The sequence below is a fragment of the Apteryx mantelli genome, chromosome 16 (genome assembly GCF_036417845.1).
Source record: "Apteryx mantelli isolate bAptMan1 chromosome 16, bAptMan1.hap1, whole genome shotgun sequence".
NCBI classification, from domain to species: domain Eukaryota; kingdom Metazoa; phylum Chordata; class Aves; order Apterygiformes; family Apterygidae; genus Apteryx; species Apteryx mantelli.
Genome location: NC_089993.1, coordinates 2,906,906 through 2,919,916, shown reverse-complemented (window position 1 = coordinate 2,919,916; position 13,011 = coordinate 2,906,906). Strand labels below are relative to the sequence as shown.

Genomic DNA, 13,011 nt, shown 5'->3' with positions numbered 1-13,011 from the left:
GCCAGGATTTCACGTGCTGACATGGAAAATGGGATGGTGCAATCAGATTTGCCACAACAGTGTCTGGTTAATCTGGAAGTTGGGACTCCAGGAGAGCACCAGAATTTTCATTTCTCCTTTAAGGAGGATCATAAAAGGCTGAAAGATGTTATAACACTCAGGGAAATATCTCTAGTCCAGACAAGACAAATCATGAGAAGACATATAACCATCCCATGTAAAATGGAAAAAAAAGTAATCTTTTGGGCCACCGCTAGACTCTGGTAGCCAATGATGACTGACTGACAGGAAGATAAGAATCTCTACAATCAGTGACAGAATAACAAAAGAATAAATTTTGAAACAAAGCAGAAATAAAACAAAACCTATGCATATGAATGCAGGGAAGTGCTGCATCCTACTACGTAACCCCAGGCACTGGCATACTGTGAGGAGAAAAAAAAAAAAGTTCTCTGATCTCTATTGATTGGGCATAGGACGTATAAAAATTAATATGTACAATCATCTGCAGAGACACTATTATTGCTTCCAAACAGCTGATTCATATATATGCATATGTATACCTGCATTACAGCCCCTCCCCCTTCCACTTGCCATCCTCTCCATCATTACAGAAGGCAAAACACTACCATGAGGCCCCTTTCAGACGATTTTCAGACAGACTCACGTGAACAAGCTTTCGATTAGCCGGAGGTTTCGGACAGCTTCCACAATGAGATTTCGACGCTTCAGCAGCCTGTATGTTTCATGAGATCGCTCCACTGCTGTTGCTCTGGATCGCTTTTCCTTCTTCTTTTGGCCACAGGTCTTTTCACGCACAGCATGGAGAAAACAAAAATTTTACACAAATTATTCAATGTCAGCAGCCTAATGTTAGCTCCTCGTACAGTAGTGCCTGAGCAATCCAGTGTTTTGATGTACTTATTTATAACATACCCTAGTCAACTGGGAATTATTATTTATCTGCCCTTCACAGGCAGGGAATCAAGGCAGAAACTAAGACTTCCACACAGGTAGATGCAGAGATTTAGGCACTGTCTGCCCATGTTCCTAGACAGTTGAACTTGAGAGAGTTTTGGCATAAAAAGCCAACTGCATTAACATAGCACCGAGTCCAACCCAACATATCCTGCCTCTCAGAAAGGCTTCTTATCTCAGGCTCAGTCCTGTGGCAGTGAGGCTAACACAGTTTAAATGTCCAAGCCCATTTGCATCCCCTGGTTTAGGGTAGGCACACCAGATGAAAGGCAGCACTTGTGTGCACAGACAAACATAAAGCTAGGACATGCATTAAGTCAACACGAGGACTATGTAGAGCGCCAAGGAACTAATCCCAGCACTGCATTTTGGATACCTACCTTCCTAACTACTGAAATATTTTCGATTTTAGGTTATAATTACACTGCACCCAAAATATGGATGTGGTTTCCTTGAGCAATTCCTATTTTAACTTTAATAGTTGCAGCACTGCTAGCAATACAGTTCAGGCAGCACAAGACTCAGTGCGGCACGTTCAAGATTTGTAGCAGAAAAAGCCAGTTTTAACAAACTACATGCATCAGAAAGAAATCTCCATGCCTACAAGAAAAATGGAATCATTACAGATTCGAACAATGAATATTCATAGAACCACACGAGTGCACAGAAATATGGAAAGATGAGAAAAATGAAATTAAAAAGAAAAATCAGTCCCACAGATGAACACAAAAACAATAGCTTGAAGACTTGCTATAGACGTACATAACTGTTAGCTCAGACAGTCAGATGAACAATAAAACATTAAGACGTGTGATCTTACCCTGGGGTCTTCAAGTCTGACCTCCTCAACCACAGCCACATCCCCATCTTCATCAGTGGAATGAGCATAGGTGGAAAGACTGGACTCCTGCTTCAGAGCTTCCAAAGTAGAATTCTCCCCTGAAAAGTTGTCTGATGGCTCATACTCTTCAAGAACACGAGGCGAAGGCAGCTTCTTCCCTACAGACTTCACAGCTGCTGGCTTTGAGCCTGGTTTAAGAGTAAAAAGCCAGAAAATGGGCCTTGTAATTGTTCTGCTCTCACAAATTCCTGCAAATGTTCAGCTCCTCTCTACGTTAAAGGCTTTCCCTTGACCACCCAGGGTAGTGCACTTGAAAGCATTCTGCTACATTTTTCACATATCCTTCTTCCCTGCTGGAAGCAGTGATTTGATCATAAATGATTGCACTCGGTCTCCAAAAGTTAAAAAAAAAAGAAAGAAAGAAAAAAAAAAAAGAGTGAATTCTGAATGTGCAGTCTTCAAATCATGCTCCTCTCCAGGCAGAAGCCTCTTCCAGAGGCAGACTCTTATATGGCCACGAGGGGCCAGATTAGCTTATCCAGGAACTGCTGTCTGAAGAAAGGGGAGTTTCTGTCTCACAGATTCTTAAGTTCTGCCAGAAACCTGACAGAAAAGGTTCTTACTCAAAGCAGAATGAGAACAAGGATTTTGTATTACTCCAAAAAAATCTGCATCAGATATGCAGATCTGTTCTCCTCTCTTCCCTGGAGTTCATTAAAGAAGTGGTAGGAACGTGCAAAGGGTTACAATAAATCATCATATCGCTTCCAAGCTCTGTCCTCAAGAGGTCGGCAGCTTTTACATAAAGAGGCTCTAAATCTCTCAAGAGAAAGATGAAGCAGTCTGCTTTGTGAGACATATTGTGTTACAATATGCTTAGATGAATGAGGTTGAGGGTCAAGTCATCCCAAACCTACTTCTCAGGTGGTTAATTACCATCTTATCTGGTCTCAGTCAAGGCATCGGTATAAGGCTACATGTATTCGTTCCACTTAAAGGTTTGTGTCAAATACACTTGCCTATGTACAGATGCAGAATAGAAAGCGCAATACCATACATTTCCAACGGAAAAAAAATACAGCTGAAGGGGGGAAAATTTTAGACCTGTTTTGAGAAAAAAAGTCTTGTCGGCTCCTGTGTTATCTCCTGCACCTAAGACATTTGCATTTCCAATGGAATAAAACAATGCATTTTAATGAGAGGCACAGCTCGCCTATCTCCTTAGTGAGGAAGAAATAAAACATGTTTCAAGAACAATAAAGTCTGTCCAAACCGTCTCTGCAGTCTTCAAGGACTTTAAAAGTTAAAGCTCTACCAAGATGGTGCTCTCTAATGGACATAACCTGAGCTGTAAGATATTCTGAAAAACAAGACCCATGACAGACACCTTGTCAGTTCCTCCTAGAACAACTAAGGGAGATAAAAAAATTTATCCAAGACTGAGGCTCCTGCCAGTAGCTTAAGCCAACATGACTGCCAGCTGCCACGATCTCCCTGTTGTGATCATTCTTAGCCACATGGTCCTGCCTTCTTCCTTGCAAGACCCTCTGCTGAATCATCTCAGCTCTTCAAGCCACCTGCAAAATTTCTGCATATCCAAGGAACAAGCAAGGTGTGTGAGCCCGTTTCATTTGCACAGGGCAAAGGGGAGAACTGACTTATGGTTAAGGAGAGGCAGATGTGTTTTCCCAGTGATTAATGATAACCAGAAGGTCACTCTGGCACACGGAGACACTGGAACACACTTCAGCCCTGAGAATCCCCAGAGATTATCACGCCTACAGTATTCCAAAACATAGCAAGGTTTGGGAAAACAAAACATCAAAAAAGCAAGGAAATACTGGAATAGATGTAAAAACAAATATAAGACCAAACCAAAACTTAACGGAAGCTAATAGCATATGAAATTTATAAAAAGATCCATCAGAAAAATGCAGGAGTCTCTCCAACTCTCTATGATCTACCTTTAGCTGGTGTTGACTGATGGGAACCACCTCGGAAACTTAATTTCAACACAGAACTTGAGTTGGCCTTCTGACCTTTTCCTTTCTTCTTGCTGTATTTTACTTCTTCTTCATTGTCAGACTCTGAGAGAAAGGTGTCTTCTTCTCCAGGAGACATATCTTCCACAGGCGGGGAATCTTCTGGCACTAGACCCAAAGTAACTGTAGCTAACTGCTCACTCCGAGCCTTCTCTCTCTCAAACTGACGGTTCAAATCGCTTTCTTCTGCAAAAATGTATGAAATATACTTTGTTGTCCTCTGCCGACCTTCATCCTCCATAAAACCCTAAAAAATAGTAGGAACATTATTTTACTACCTTACTTCTCATCCTTGCTGTCTGTCCTCCAGTGTCAGCAGTGGGAAAATTTTCCAACTGTTCTCAGCTCATATCAAAATATCATTATCTTTTTTTCTAAATGACAAAAATGTTAACCAAACTCAGTATATGAAAAACAAAAGAATATTCTGTTTGAAAAATAAATAAATTGGTATTACATGCATATTAAAACGAAATGCTCACAGTATGTGGGATATAGAAACATCTAAGCAACAACAAACCATATGTATTTAGATTGGAAGTCTTTTTTTTTTTTCCAGAAAATCTTTCTACAAAATAACTGCAACATAAAGGCTACCAGACTGAATCAGACTTGTGTGAAACTGCTGTTACCCGGTCTACTACATCAGGTGCTTTTAAGTATTTGGAAACCTGAATGCTTAGCCTATCAATGAAGGAACATTTCTTCTTCACACTTAACTTAAAGTATGTTTAAATACTCAAATGGTTTATACATTTTTTTTTTATTTACAAAACTTTTTACCAAATAACAAGATCTTATTAAAACAATGCTCTACTGAAGGAAGATGGCAATTAGTGAACCTTTGTGGAGAGGGGGTTTGTGTTAGAAAGGACAGTTAAAGTTTGTTCATCTGTAAGTCAAACTTGTTGAAATGAAAATGAAATAAATAATTAGACACCTGGAAATAAAGAGTTTAATCACCATAACCTCTGCAGAAGTATCTGATTTTTCAGAATTTACTGATACTTTCAAAAGGCAAGTAGATCCACAAATTTAGACCTACAGAGGGCCTCCTTCAGTAGAGACATCAAGGAGAATAACTAGTGTTGCAAAATAAAAGTTGTTTCATAGTCAAAGAGGAATCAAAATGGATATTTTGAGTTGAGACACACTTAGGCTCATCTCCATAAAGTACCAGCCCACAGGAAGTGCAGACCCCCTGCGTCACTTGGGTTACCTAAGTCAGTTCCTGCTGTCAGTGGGAAGTGGTTGAGGCCAGCTGAAGCAGTGTTGAGGCCTATTTCTCTGCCCTGGCTTGTTTTGGAGGATAAACCTGCTTCATAGTGCTGAGGACGATGCTACTGCAGAACACTGTGAAGCTGTGCCTAGTAGAATCCCACCAGCTGGGTTGGATCACCAGAACATTTACTCTATACAGTCAGCAGATATGAGACAATGTGCATTTTTCCCCCAATCTTAATTACTTCAGCACCCAATCACAGACAGCAAAAAAAAAAAAAAACCAATGAGAAAAACTTGTACATCTGGGTCATTGAACTATTAAATGTCAGGACATCTAACCAGAAAACAACATAGAAAGCATAAGGTAGGAGACCAGATACGCTACATTCTACCCACTAAGCTTAGTCCTCAGGCTACTTATAGTAGATTAAAATTGTGTGTATTTTAACTGAATGCTTTTTGAACACTTCTCTTGCATCCCTTTTCCTCAACTGAAGTCATAAACTTTTCTATTGCACCAAAACTCTTCCACTGTCAAGTGTCAAATCCCTTCCATTTCTGTTTTATGATGTTAGTAATGTTTTAACTTATTATCACAGTAATCACAATTGTAACTCCAGTTTTAAAAAGTGTCTGAATTATTTTATTTTGATATTACCTTGACAACTTTGTATCTCTCCAGAAGACGACAGAGCATTCGTGCTTCTAGCTTTCCCACATTCATAGCCAGTCGAATTTCTGCCTGAGAAATACCTTTGGTTCCTCTGCTTTCAACTATTTTAGAAAGGAAAACCAGAAAACATGTCAGAGAAATAATGTGATTGAACTACATATGCATACATTTGTATATACATTCACTTTACTCTGAGTATCTGTCATTAAGTTAAACTTGCCTTAAAACCAATGTAATTTGGAAACATATTCCAGAATATATGAACCTTAACGTTCACCACTAAAAAAAGGCAACTAAAGAATTTTCCCAGGCACCCACAATATACAGTCAAATACTGTCACAGAGAACCTGTTTAGGATTATTTTGCAGGAAAAAAAAAAATCTATCACACTGTATTTTAAAAAGTGGTAGATGCTAATTTAAGAGCCTTTGCTGTTTTGGTGGACCATGAGGGGCAGCCAAAAGGATGCCCTGATAGAACAAGGTTTGAAGGTGAGAGTTTCAGATTAAAGGCTGGAGGGGACTTTTTCCCTGACAGCCTTCTACTGTCAGATAACTGTTTTTCCATTATGAAAGGAAAAAGGGTAGGAAAAGAAGAGGAAACACTGTTTTCTTCTTCACCTTTTCTCATCTCCAGCACAAGGTCCTTCTGTTTCTACCCCTCCCAACTATCTTATTTTGGGGATCCTGAATAGTTGGTAAGACTACAGGGAAGGGTAACAAGTGGCAGCACTGGAAAGGAAGCCCAGGCACAAGGCAGCAGCCACCACTGTCAAACAGCGGGGGAAAAAGCCTGAAATCCTCCCCTACACACAATTATGGAAAAATAGATTCTGAGTTCTTGCTTAAACTGTGAAAAAAGCCCCAATGAAAAGCACAATAGCCCAAATTAAAAACAAAAACAAAAAAAACAGCAGCATGAACTGTGTTTAATTCCCTTTTTAAATACTTTGCAAGCTAATTTGTCTTTAAAGTATTAGTTCTTTCCTGCATATAAAGGAGCAAGATGTGAAAAGATGAACTAGTAGGGGAAATACCTCAAGCTGAAAGTTTTTAACACCTGCATGTTTTCTGAATTCCAATAACAAATTGACATTTTGAATCAAGGAAACCTTGCTAAAGATTTAGCATCATGTTCTTCTCACAGGAGATGCTGGAGAGCCTAACAACCGTGACTGAGCTCTTTTATAGCAGAGCCACAGTGTCAAGCCAAAATGGCGACGAGGGAGGCCCAGCTCTGATCGACACCGGCATGCTATACCTCAAAGATTGTGACTATCCCAACAGTTGCCCCAAAAGGTAAGGGAAAAGTATTTTCCCCTTCTTACACATAGACGACTGAGGTACAAAGTGATTAAATGACTGCCCCAACCACCTACAGGAAGCCAATAGTTCCAGTCTAATCTGAACATAAAACTCATCTTTTTGCTGAAAAAATGACACCATCCTGTACATAAACACACACACACACACACACACACACAATCTTATTGCATCACCTACTTAACTCATAAGCTTGGGTGAGCATATCCCTTTCACAAACAATATCCACAGGCTGAACAGCTTTTGTCATTATCTCCTCTTCATCATCGTCATGATAATCTTCCATTTTCTTTCGAAACTCCTTTAGCAGTTTAAGGCAACGGACCATGACATCGGTCCCTGTAAATATGAACACTAACGTTAGCAACAACCCTGAATAAAACTGGTGGGGGGAGAAACTCCAAACCATTTCATTTCTTTCAGCAGGACTAAAAAGAAGCACACTAAACAGAAGTAGTGCAAAGGGGAACAAAAGGCAACCGCTGATTTCTAGGAAAGGACTGCAACAGTTTTTCTGTATACATGAGTCTGTCAAAATACTAACTAGTAGAATTTTTGAGATGCTCCAGACCTTTATGTCTGTATCCATACTTGGAGTGCCCAATGCAAAGATCTATGAGTGGAATGGAAAACGCTGCTGTAACAAGAGAAATATCAATAGTAAAAATAAATCAGTGAAATGAGCAAATGCTGATCCACAGAGTTACATCTTCAGAACACCGATCCAACTGTGAGATCACTCATGTGGGTATAAAACCTCCTTTTATTCTACAGATTCAAAGCATTTTTGGTTTTCAATAAACACAAATCACATAATGAAAGGCAGTCATGCTTCTGAAGATAATAAACTGAATAAGCTATGCGGTTGCCACACTGTTCCTTAATGCAGGATTGCCGTTCCTCAGCAGCTGATCAAAGCAGACACTAGCTGGTGGGCCCTGTTGGGTGCCGCCCCCAGTCACCAACATTTAAAAGTCCTGGCTCCTAAGAGAACTCTCCCTTTACCTTACATCCTAGCGCCTTCTCTAACATGTATACAAACATAGAAGGAAGCACGCACAGAGCAACTAGCTATCACCTGCCTCCTGAAGAGGGTCAGACAGAACAGTCCTACCCCACCCAGGAGGCTCGGACAGCATGACGAAAATGCACAGTTATTTGCACAGTTCCAGCATCGCCAGGAGAACAAGTTTGTTTCAGCCTTTGTCTGCAGACTCCACAACACATGATATCAGCTATATTAATGAAGCTCTCTGTGCAATAATGTATGAGGAGCTAAACGTACAGATTTCTTGCTCCAAATCCTGAACTACTTTCTGCCCCTATGGAATGGCTACGTTTGTTAACACATGATGTACTATAACTATATGCAATGAAAACAGAGAAAGCTTTCTACCCCAAATCTAAGGCTGTTATATACAAAGAAAGACAACACTGCTGCTCACCAGCCACAAGACTCATAAACGTGATTCGGGTACACACCTTAACAAGTTACCACGCACTAGCTGCGCTGTAGTAACCTGCTTTGCCCTTCTGGGATCTTGCAGAAGAGGGGACAGATGACTTTGGGATAGCTGTAGTGACCCTCCTCGCTGATACAAGAATGAGTCGGTATCATCAGTGCCATTCAGCAGCTGCTGAACAACTTAAAGACCAGTGTTTAAGGTAAACTAATACGAGGCTACTCTACAACGCCAGCTTGTAAAGTGCAGTAATTCAGCAGCTACTGCAGAAGCAGCCTGCATCACCCTGCAGCAGCGGATGTGAACCTCTAGAGCCATCTCTGTTCCTCTGGCAGAGTTCTCCTCCGTGATAAATACCAGGCAAAAGGCTTTAGTTACGAATCTTTTTCATTGAGGTTTCAGTTAATGAATTTTACCTTATGTTTGTATATGATCAGTTACTGAAGCTTAGCTGACATGAAGTTAATCCACAGCAACTTAATCATGTGACTAAACTCCAGGCCAGATGCTCCTATTATTTTTTCCCCAGTTTGAATCCTTTTGCTGCCAGATACTGTTTAGAGCAGTAATAAAGCTCTGACATTCTGGCAGGAGCTGTAGGCACTGTTACAAGGTCCTCTGTGTTTCTACAGCCCATTAGTTTTCACTTCAAGCAGTATTTGAAAAAGCATGTCTTTTTACTATAGCTCCTTCTGCCCAATAATGTGCTTCCCACGGCAGACGCTCTGGCTTCATCCTCAGTGGGTCCCATATATTTCTATCTGCTTTCCTATATAATTCCAGAGATTAAAGAATCTTGCACTCCGATGAAACTCAGCCATTATTAATTCATCCTAGTTCAATACCTAGAGTTTTTAAGGCATTTGGTGGATTTTCAGCTTTTGCATCCATAAGTTAAGATGGAATCATCACTCAAGTTAAAGATTCATTAGTTCGTATTTTTATGGCAAAATTTTAAGCAGTAAATGCAGCTGCGATTGTGCCAACATATAAAGTCTAGTGCCTTGTGTGTTGCCACGAAGCTTAAAAATAGATTTCTTGTATTTCCTTGTCTTCTAAGTAGATACTTAAATTGGAAGCTAGATTTGTTTTTGTTACCGATTATAAACCCTATTTTTTTACAATATGGTCTAGCCTTCTGGGTTTTATCTGCAAATGTCTTGAGCTCATTAGAGCAGCTCTGACACTGACTTCAGTGAGAGGAAGTATAAACAAACATAACCTGGTATAATAGTACTAGGACAACGGACCAGAATATCTAGATTTTTGTCAATGACAATGATAAATAGCGTCTAAGTGGCTAAAGATATCCTTGTACGACAAGCTGCTGTATGTTGAGACATTTGCCTAAACCAGAAATACATTAACTATGCACAATACATATTTTATAACAGTTTGATGACAATTTTATCATATCCTGATCCATTCTGGAATATCTTTGAGGACCTGCAATGCCTTCTTGAAGCTGAACTTCTTAACTGAATTTTGCTCTGTACATCACCCTCTAGATGCTCGATGTTGTAGCTACTTTAGGCCATTGCTTTCTTTGTTCACAATACAATTTCCCTGCTCAGACATTTCCTTTGCCCATACTTAAGAGAAGTAATTTGAAGTAATTGTCTTATCAAGAGCCTTAATCTATGCTCCCTGTAATGACATTCACTTTCTTCTTTTCAAAATTCCCACGTTTTGACTCTTTCACTTCTTCCTTTATGATGCAAATAATCTTCCTTTATGATCATTTTACTGCTGAGAACTATCTCATTTGTGATGAGAAATAATATATTTTTTGCACAAACAGTTCACTGCATTTCTGAAAAACACCCTGTTCATCTTTTAGAACTATTTTCTTTTTTTACGCTGACAAATCTGCCAGTTCAGGATTTTCTGAGATTAAATAAAATTTGACTTAGATTTCTTTCAGCAATTTTATTAACTCCTTTGCTGATACTGTCCTCCTCATACTTTCTATAATTGCTTCCTGCATTTTTCCACACAAATTTCATCTGCGTCTTCTTCGAAAAGCAGTTGCTTTTGTTTGTTCCCTATCTTCAATGCAGATCTACTCTTCTTTGTCTTTCCATTACATGTCTCTAAATTCTCAACAGTTTCTGTAAACCTATAACTTTGAATGCAAAAGTAGTTATGCATAGACATTGTCCTTCCATGACGAATCTAAATCCTAAAGCATTTGAACCTTGTTTAAGGGCCTGAGCCCAGGCAGCCAAACCTCCAAGAAGGGGGATGCTCCCATGGCCCATACTCCTTCCTCACTGCAGTTTCAAACTGCTAACAGCTGTAACCAGATTCTATTGCCTGTTGGTTATTTGATTACTTAAGGTCATAGTTAATGTCTCCCCCTCCAGCTCAGCGAAGAACTTCTTGTCTCCCTCAGGAGACTATGGCTTTTTTGAATAGCAGTTCTTGGCTATTTTGGCTACTTTAAAGAATTCAGAGGTATCAGTTGTGGCTTTTGTCGCTACAGCCATTATGCTAATGTTGCCAAAGCTTACTTTCATAGTCTGACATGGAAATTTCCAGAGAAACTCTGTTTTCTGATGACTTTCAGCGCAAGTCAATTACTGCTAAAATGGCCTATCTCTTTAGCTTGGTATTTACTGATGGTGGCCTTCTTTTATTTATATAACCTTTTGTAAGAATAGTTTTTTGATTTAACCTTCAACTTCCCACCTGAAAGGTCAGCAGACTGCTCCTTGTCCCTAATCTCTGAATTGGCTTCAGCAGTCTTACCAGGACTCACAATCTACTGAAACAGCTTCCATTAAAATACAACAAACCTGCCTGCATCCAACACGCGTAAAGTACTACTTTCTCCAAAACCTGGAACACCTACTTAATTCAAGTGGGCTGCAGTGTTATAGGTTTATTAATACATTTCTCTAAATAACTGCAAAGACAGGCTTTCACTTAAGCATGTTATAATTCAAGATTTGAAGTTTATAAATTAAATGGAATAAACAGAATTACACAAAAAGCAGGAATGTGGTTCTAGTTACCTTTCTTTGTCTTGTAGGGTCCTCCATCAGGGTGTATATCTTGCAATGGGATAGATATTACCTTGGCTAGGCCAGCATTCATCATATATTGATATAGCCGTTTGAAAGTTCTTTCACAAAGACCCTAATGCAAAGAGCAATGACAAAAGTCACTACTGTAGCCCAAAACACTGTATTTCAGGAAATCCATAGACTTATACTTTGATCCTCACAAAGAAGCAAACATAAACATCACAGGACCGAGGGGCTCTCTAACTCCATGATCTTTTTCTACAACCAGCCTCTATTCTTTATGTGATTAATATCAGAGACATTCATACTGCCAGTTTTTAAATACAGTATTTTGGGATAGTGTGTCAAAAGAAGGATCTTAAAAACCTGCTAGTGCAGATACCAGGCAGAGGTAGAGGTGCTTCTGCAGGCTGTAATGTCTGAGACTTCCTAGCTCTGCCCTCCAAGGAAGCAACAGCAATCAAATACAAGAACAGCACAAGGATATTGTTGCCTGGATATGGAGAAAAAAAAAAAAATCTGGTTCTGTGACAGACCTTTTTCTGAAGCTGTGAACAGAATAGAAAGCCTTCCTTATAACAGGCAGGGAGAGTAACTTGATCTAGAGCAACAGACCAGTCTCCCAAGAGAGGTGTTTTTTTTTTTTTTTTTTTTTTAAGATTCAGTAAGCTAGCAGGTTCTTAAGATCTTTCTTTTGATACCCTACCCCAAAGTATGGTGTAAGGTTAGAAACAGGCAGTAAGAATGACTGACTTTGATAGTAGTCATCTAGATTACATAAAAATATGAGCGAGAATTTGAAAAAGAATCATGAGTCTTACCAATTCTTCCCTCAAGTTTCCTAATGTTTCCATCTGGTTTGAACGAGTGCTTAGCATACTTGAGAGCTTCTCCATCAGAATATCATATTTACTCCTCCTAACCAAGAAAATAAAATTATTTGACACATAAGCATGGGTATAACTTTAAAAGCATGAGGTGTATACCATCACAAAATATTAGTCACTAGAGGATGTAACCTGAGAAGTGGTATTAAATTGTTTCAGGAATTACACTTATTTTTTCTTGCTGTGAATAGGCTTCAAACATGATCTAAGAATGAGTTCAATAGAAGATGGGAGAATTTGTCACTAAGAGAACCAGACTGAGGGAACAGTGACAAGGCCCATGCAGTTACTTCATTGGCAAGCCAGGGTAGCACAGGTTCTAATCATGTACATGAAAAGAAAACAAAATGTATTAGAAATGTGTTTGAAGTAAGAACACTCAAAAGTAACAGAACGATTAAAGCTACAATGAAAAGAGTAAGGCTTATGTAGCCAGGTGACAGGCACTGCGATACCCTATTATTTACAGCTAAAAGCAAGGGAAGTTTTTATTGTCCAGCATCTGGAAGAGGAGTTAATACAGAAAACAAAGTCAATACCAGGGAATTTGA

At 39.4% G+C, this 13,011-nt stretch overlaps 1 protein-coding gene across 3 annotated transcripts in view; it reads right to left on the bottom strand.

Annotated features, from left to right (window-relative positions):
* The window catches only part of GTF3C1 (general transcription factor IIIC subunit 1), a 55,538-nt gene that overhangs the window by 35,811 nt on the left and 6,716 nt on the right, over window positions 1-13,011 (bottom strand). The window contains exons 5-11 of one of the 3 annotated variants that reach the window (XM_067306057.1): window positions 12,395-12,491; window positions 11,562-11,685; window positions 7,262-7,420; window positions 5,744-5,859; window positions 3,784-4,108; window positions 1,799-2,007; window positions 668-807 (exon numbers count right to left, since the gene is read on the bottom strand). In XM_067306057.1, coding sequence (XP_067162158.1) covers window positions 668-807; window positions 1,799-2,007; window positions 3,784-4,108; window positions 5,744-5,859; window positions 7,262-7,420; window positions 11,562-11,685; window positions 12,395-12,491 — 1,170 coding nt within the window. Of the gene's footprint in view, window positions 1-667; window positions 808-1,798; window positions 2,008-3,783; window positions 4,109-5,080; window positions 5,098-5,743; window positions 5,860-7,261; window positions 7,421-11,561; window positions 11,686-12,394; window positions 12,492-13,011 lie in introns of those variants that run through there. The other 2 variants (XM_067306058.1, XM_067306059.1) reach the window with 2 other exon arrangements.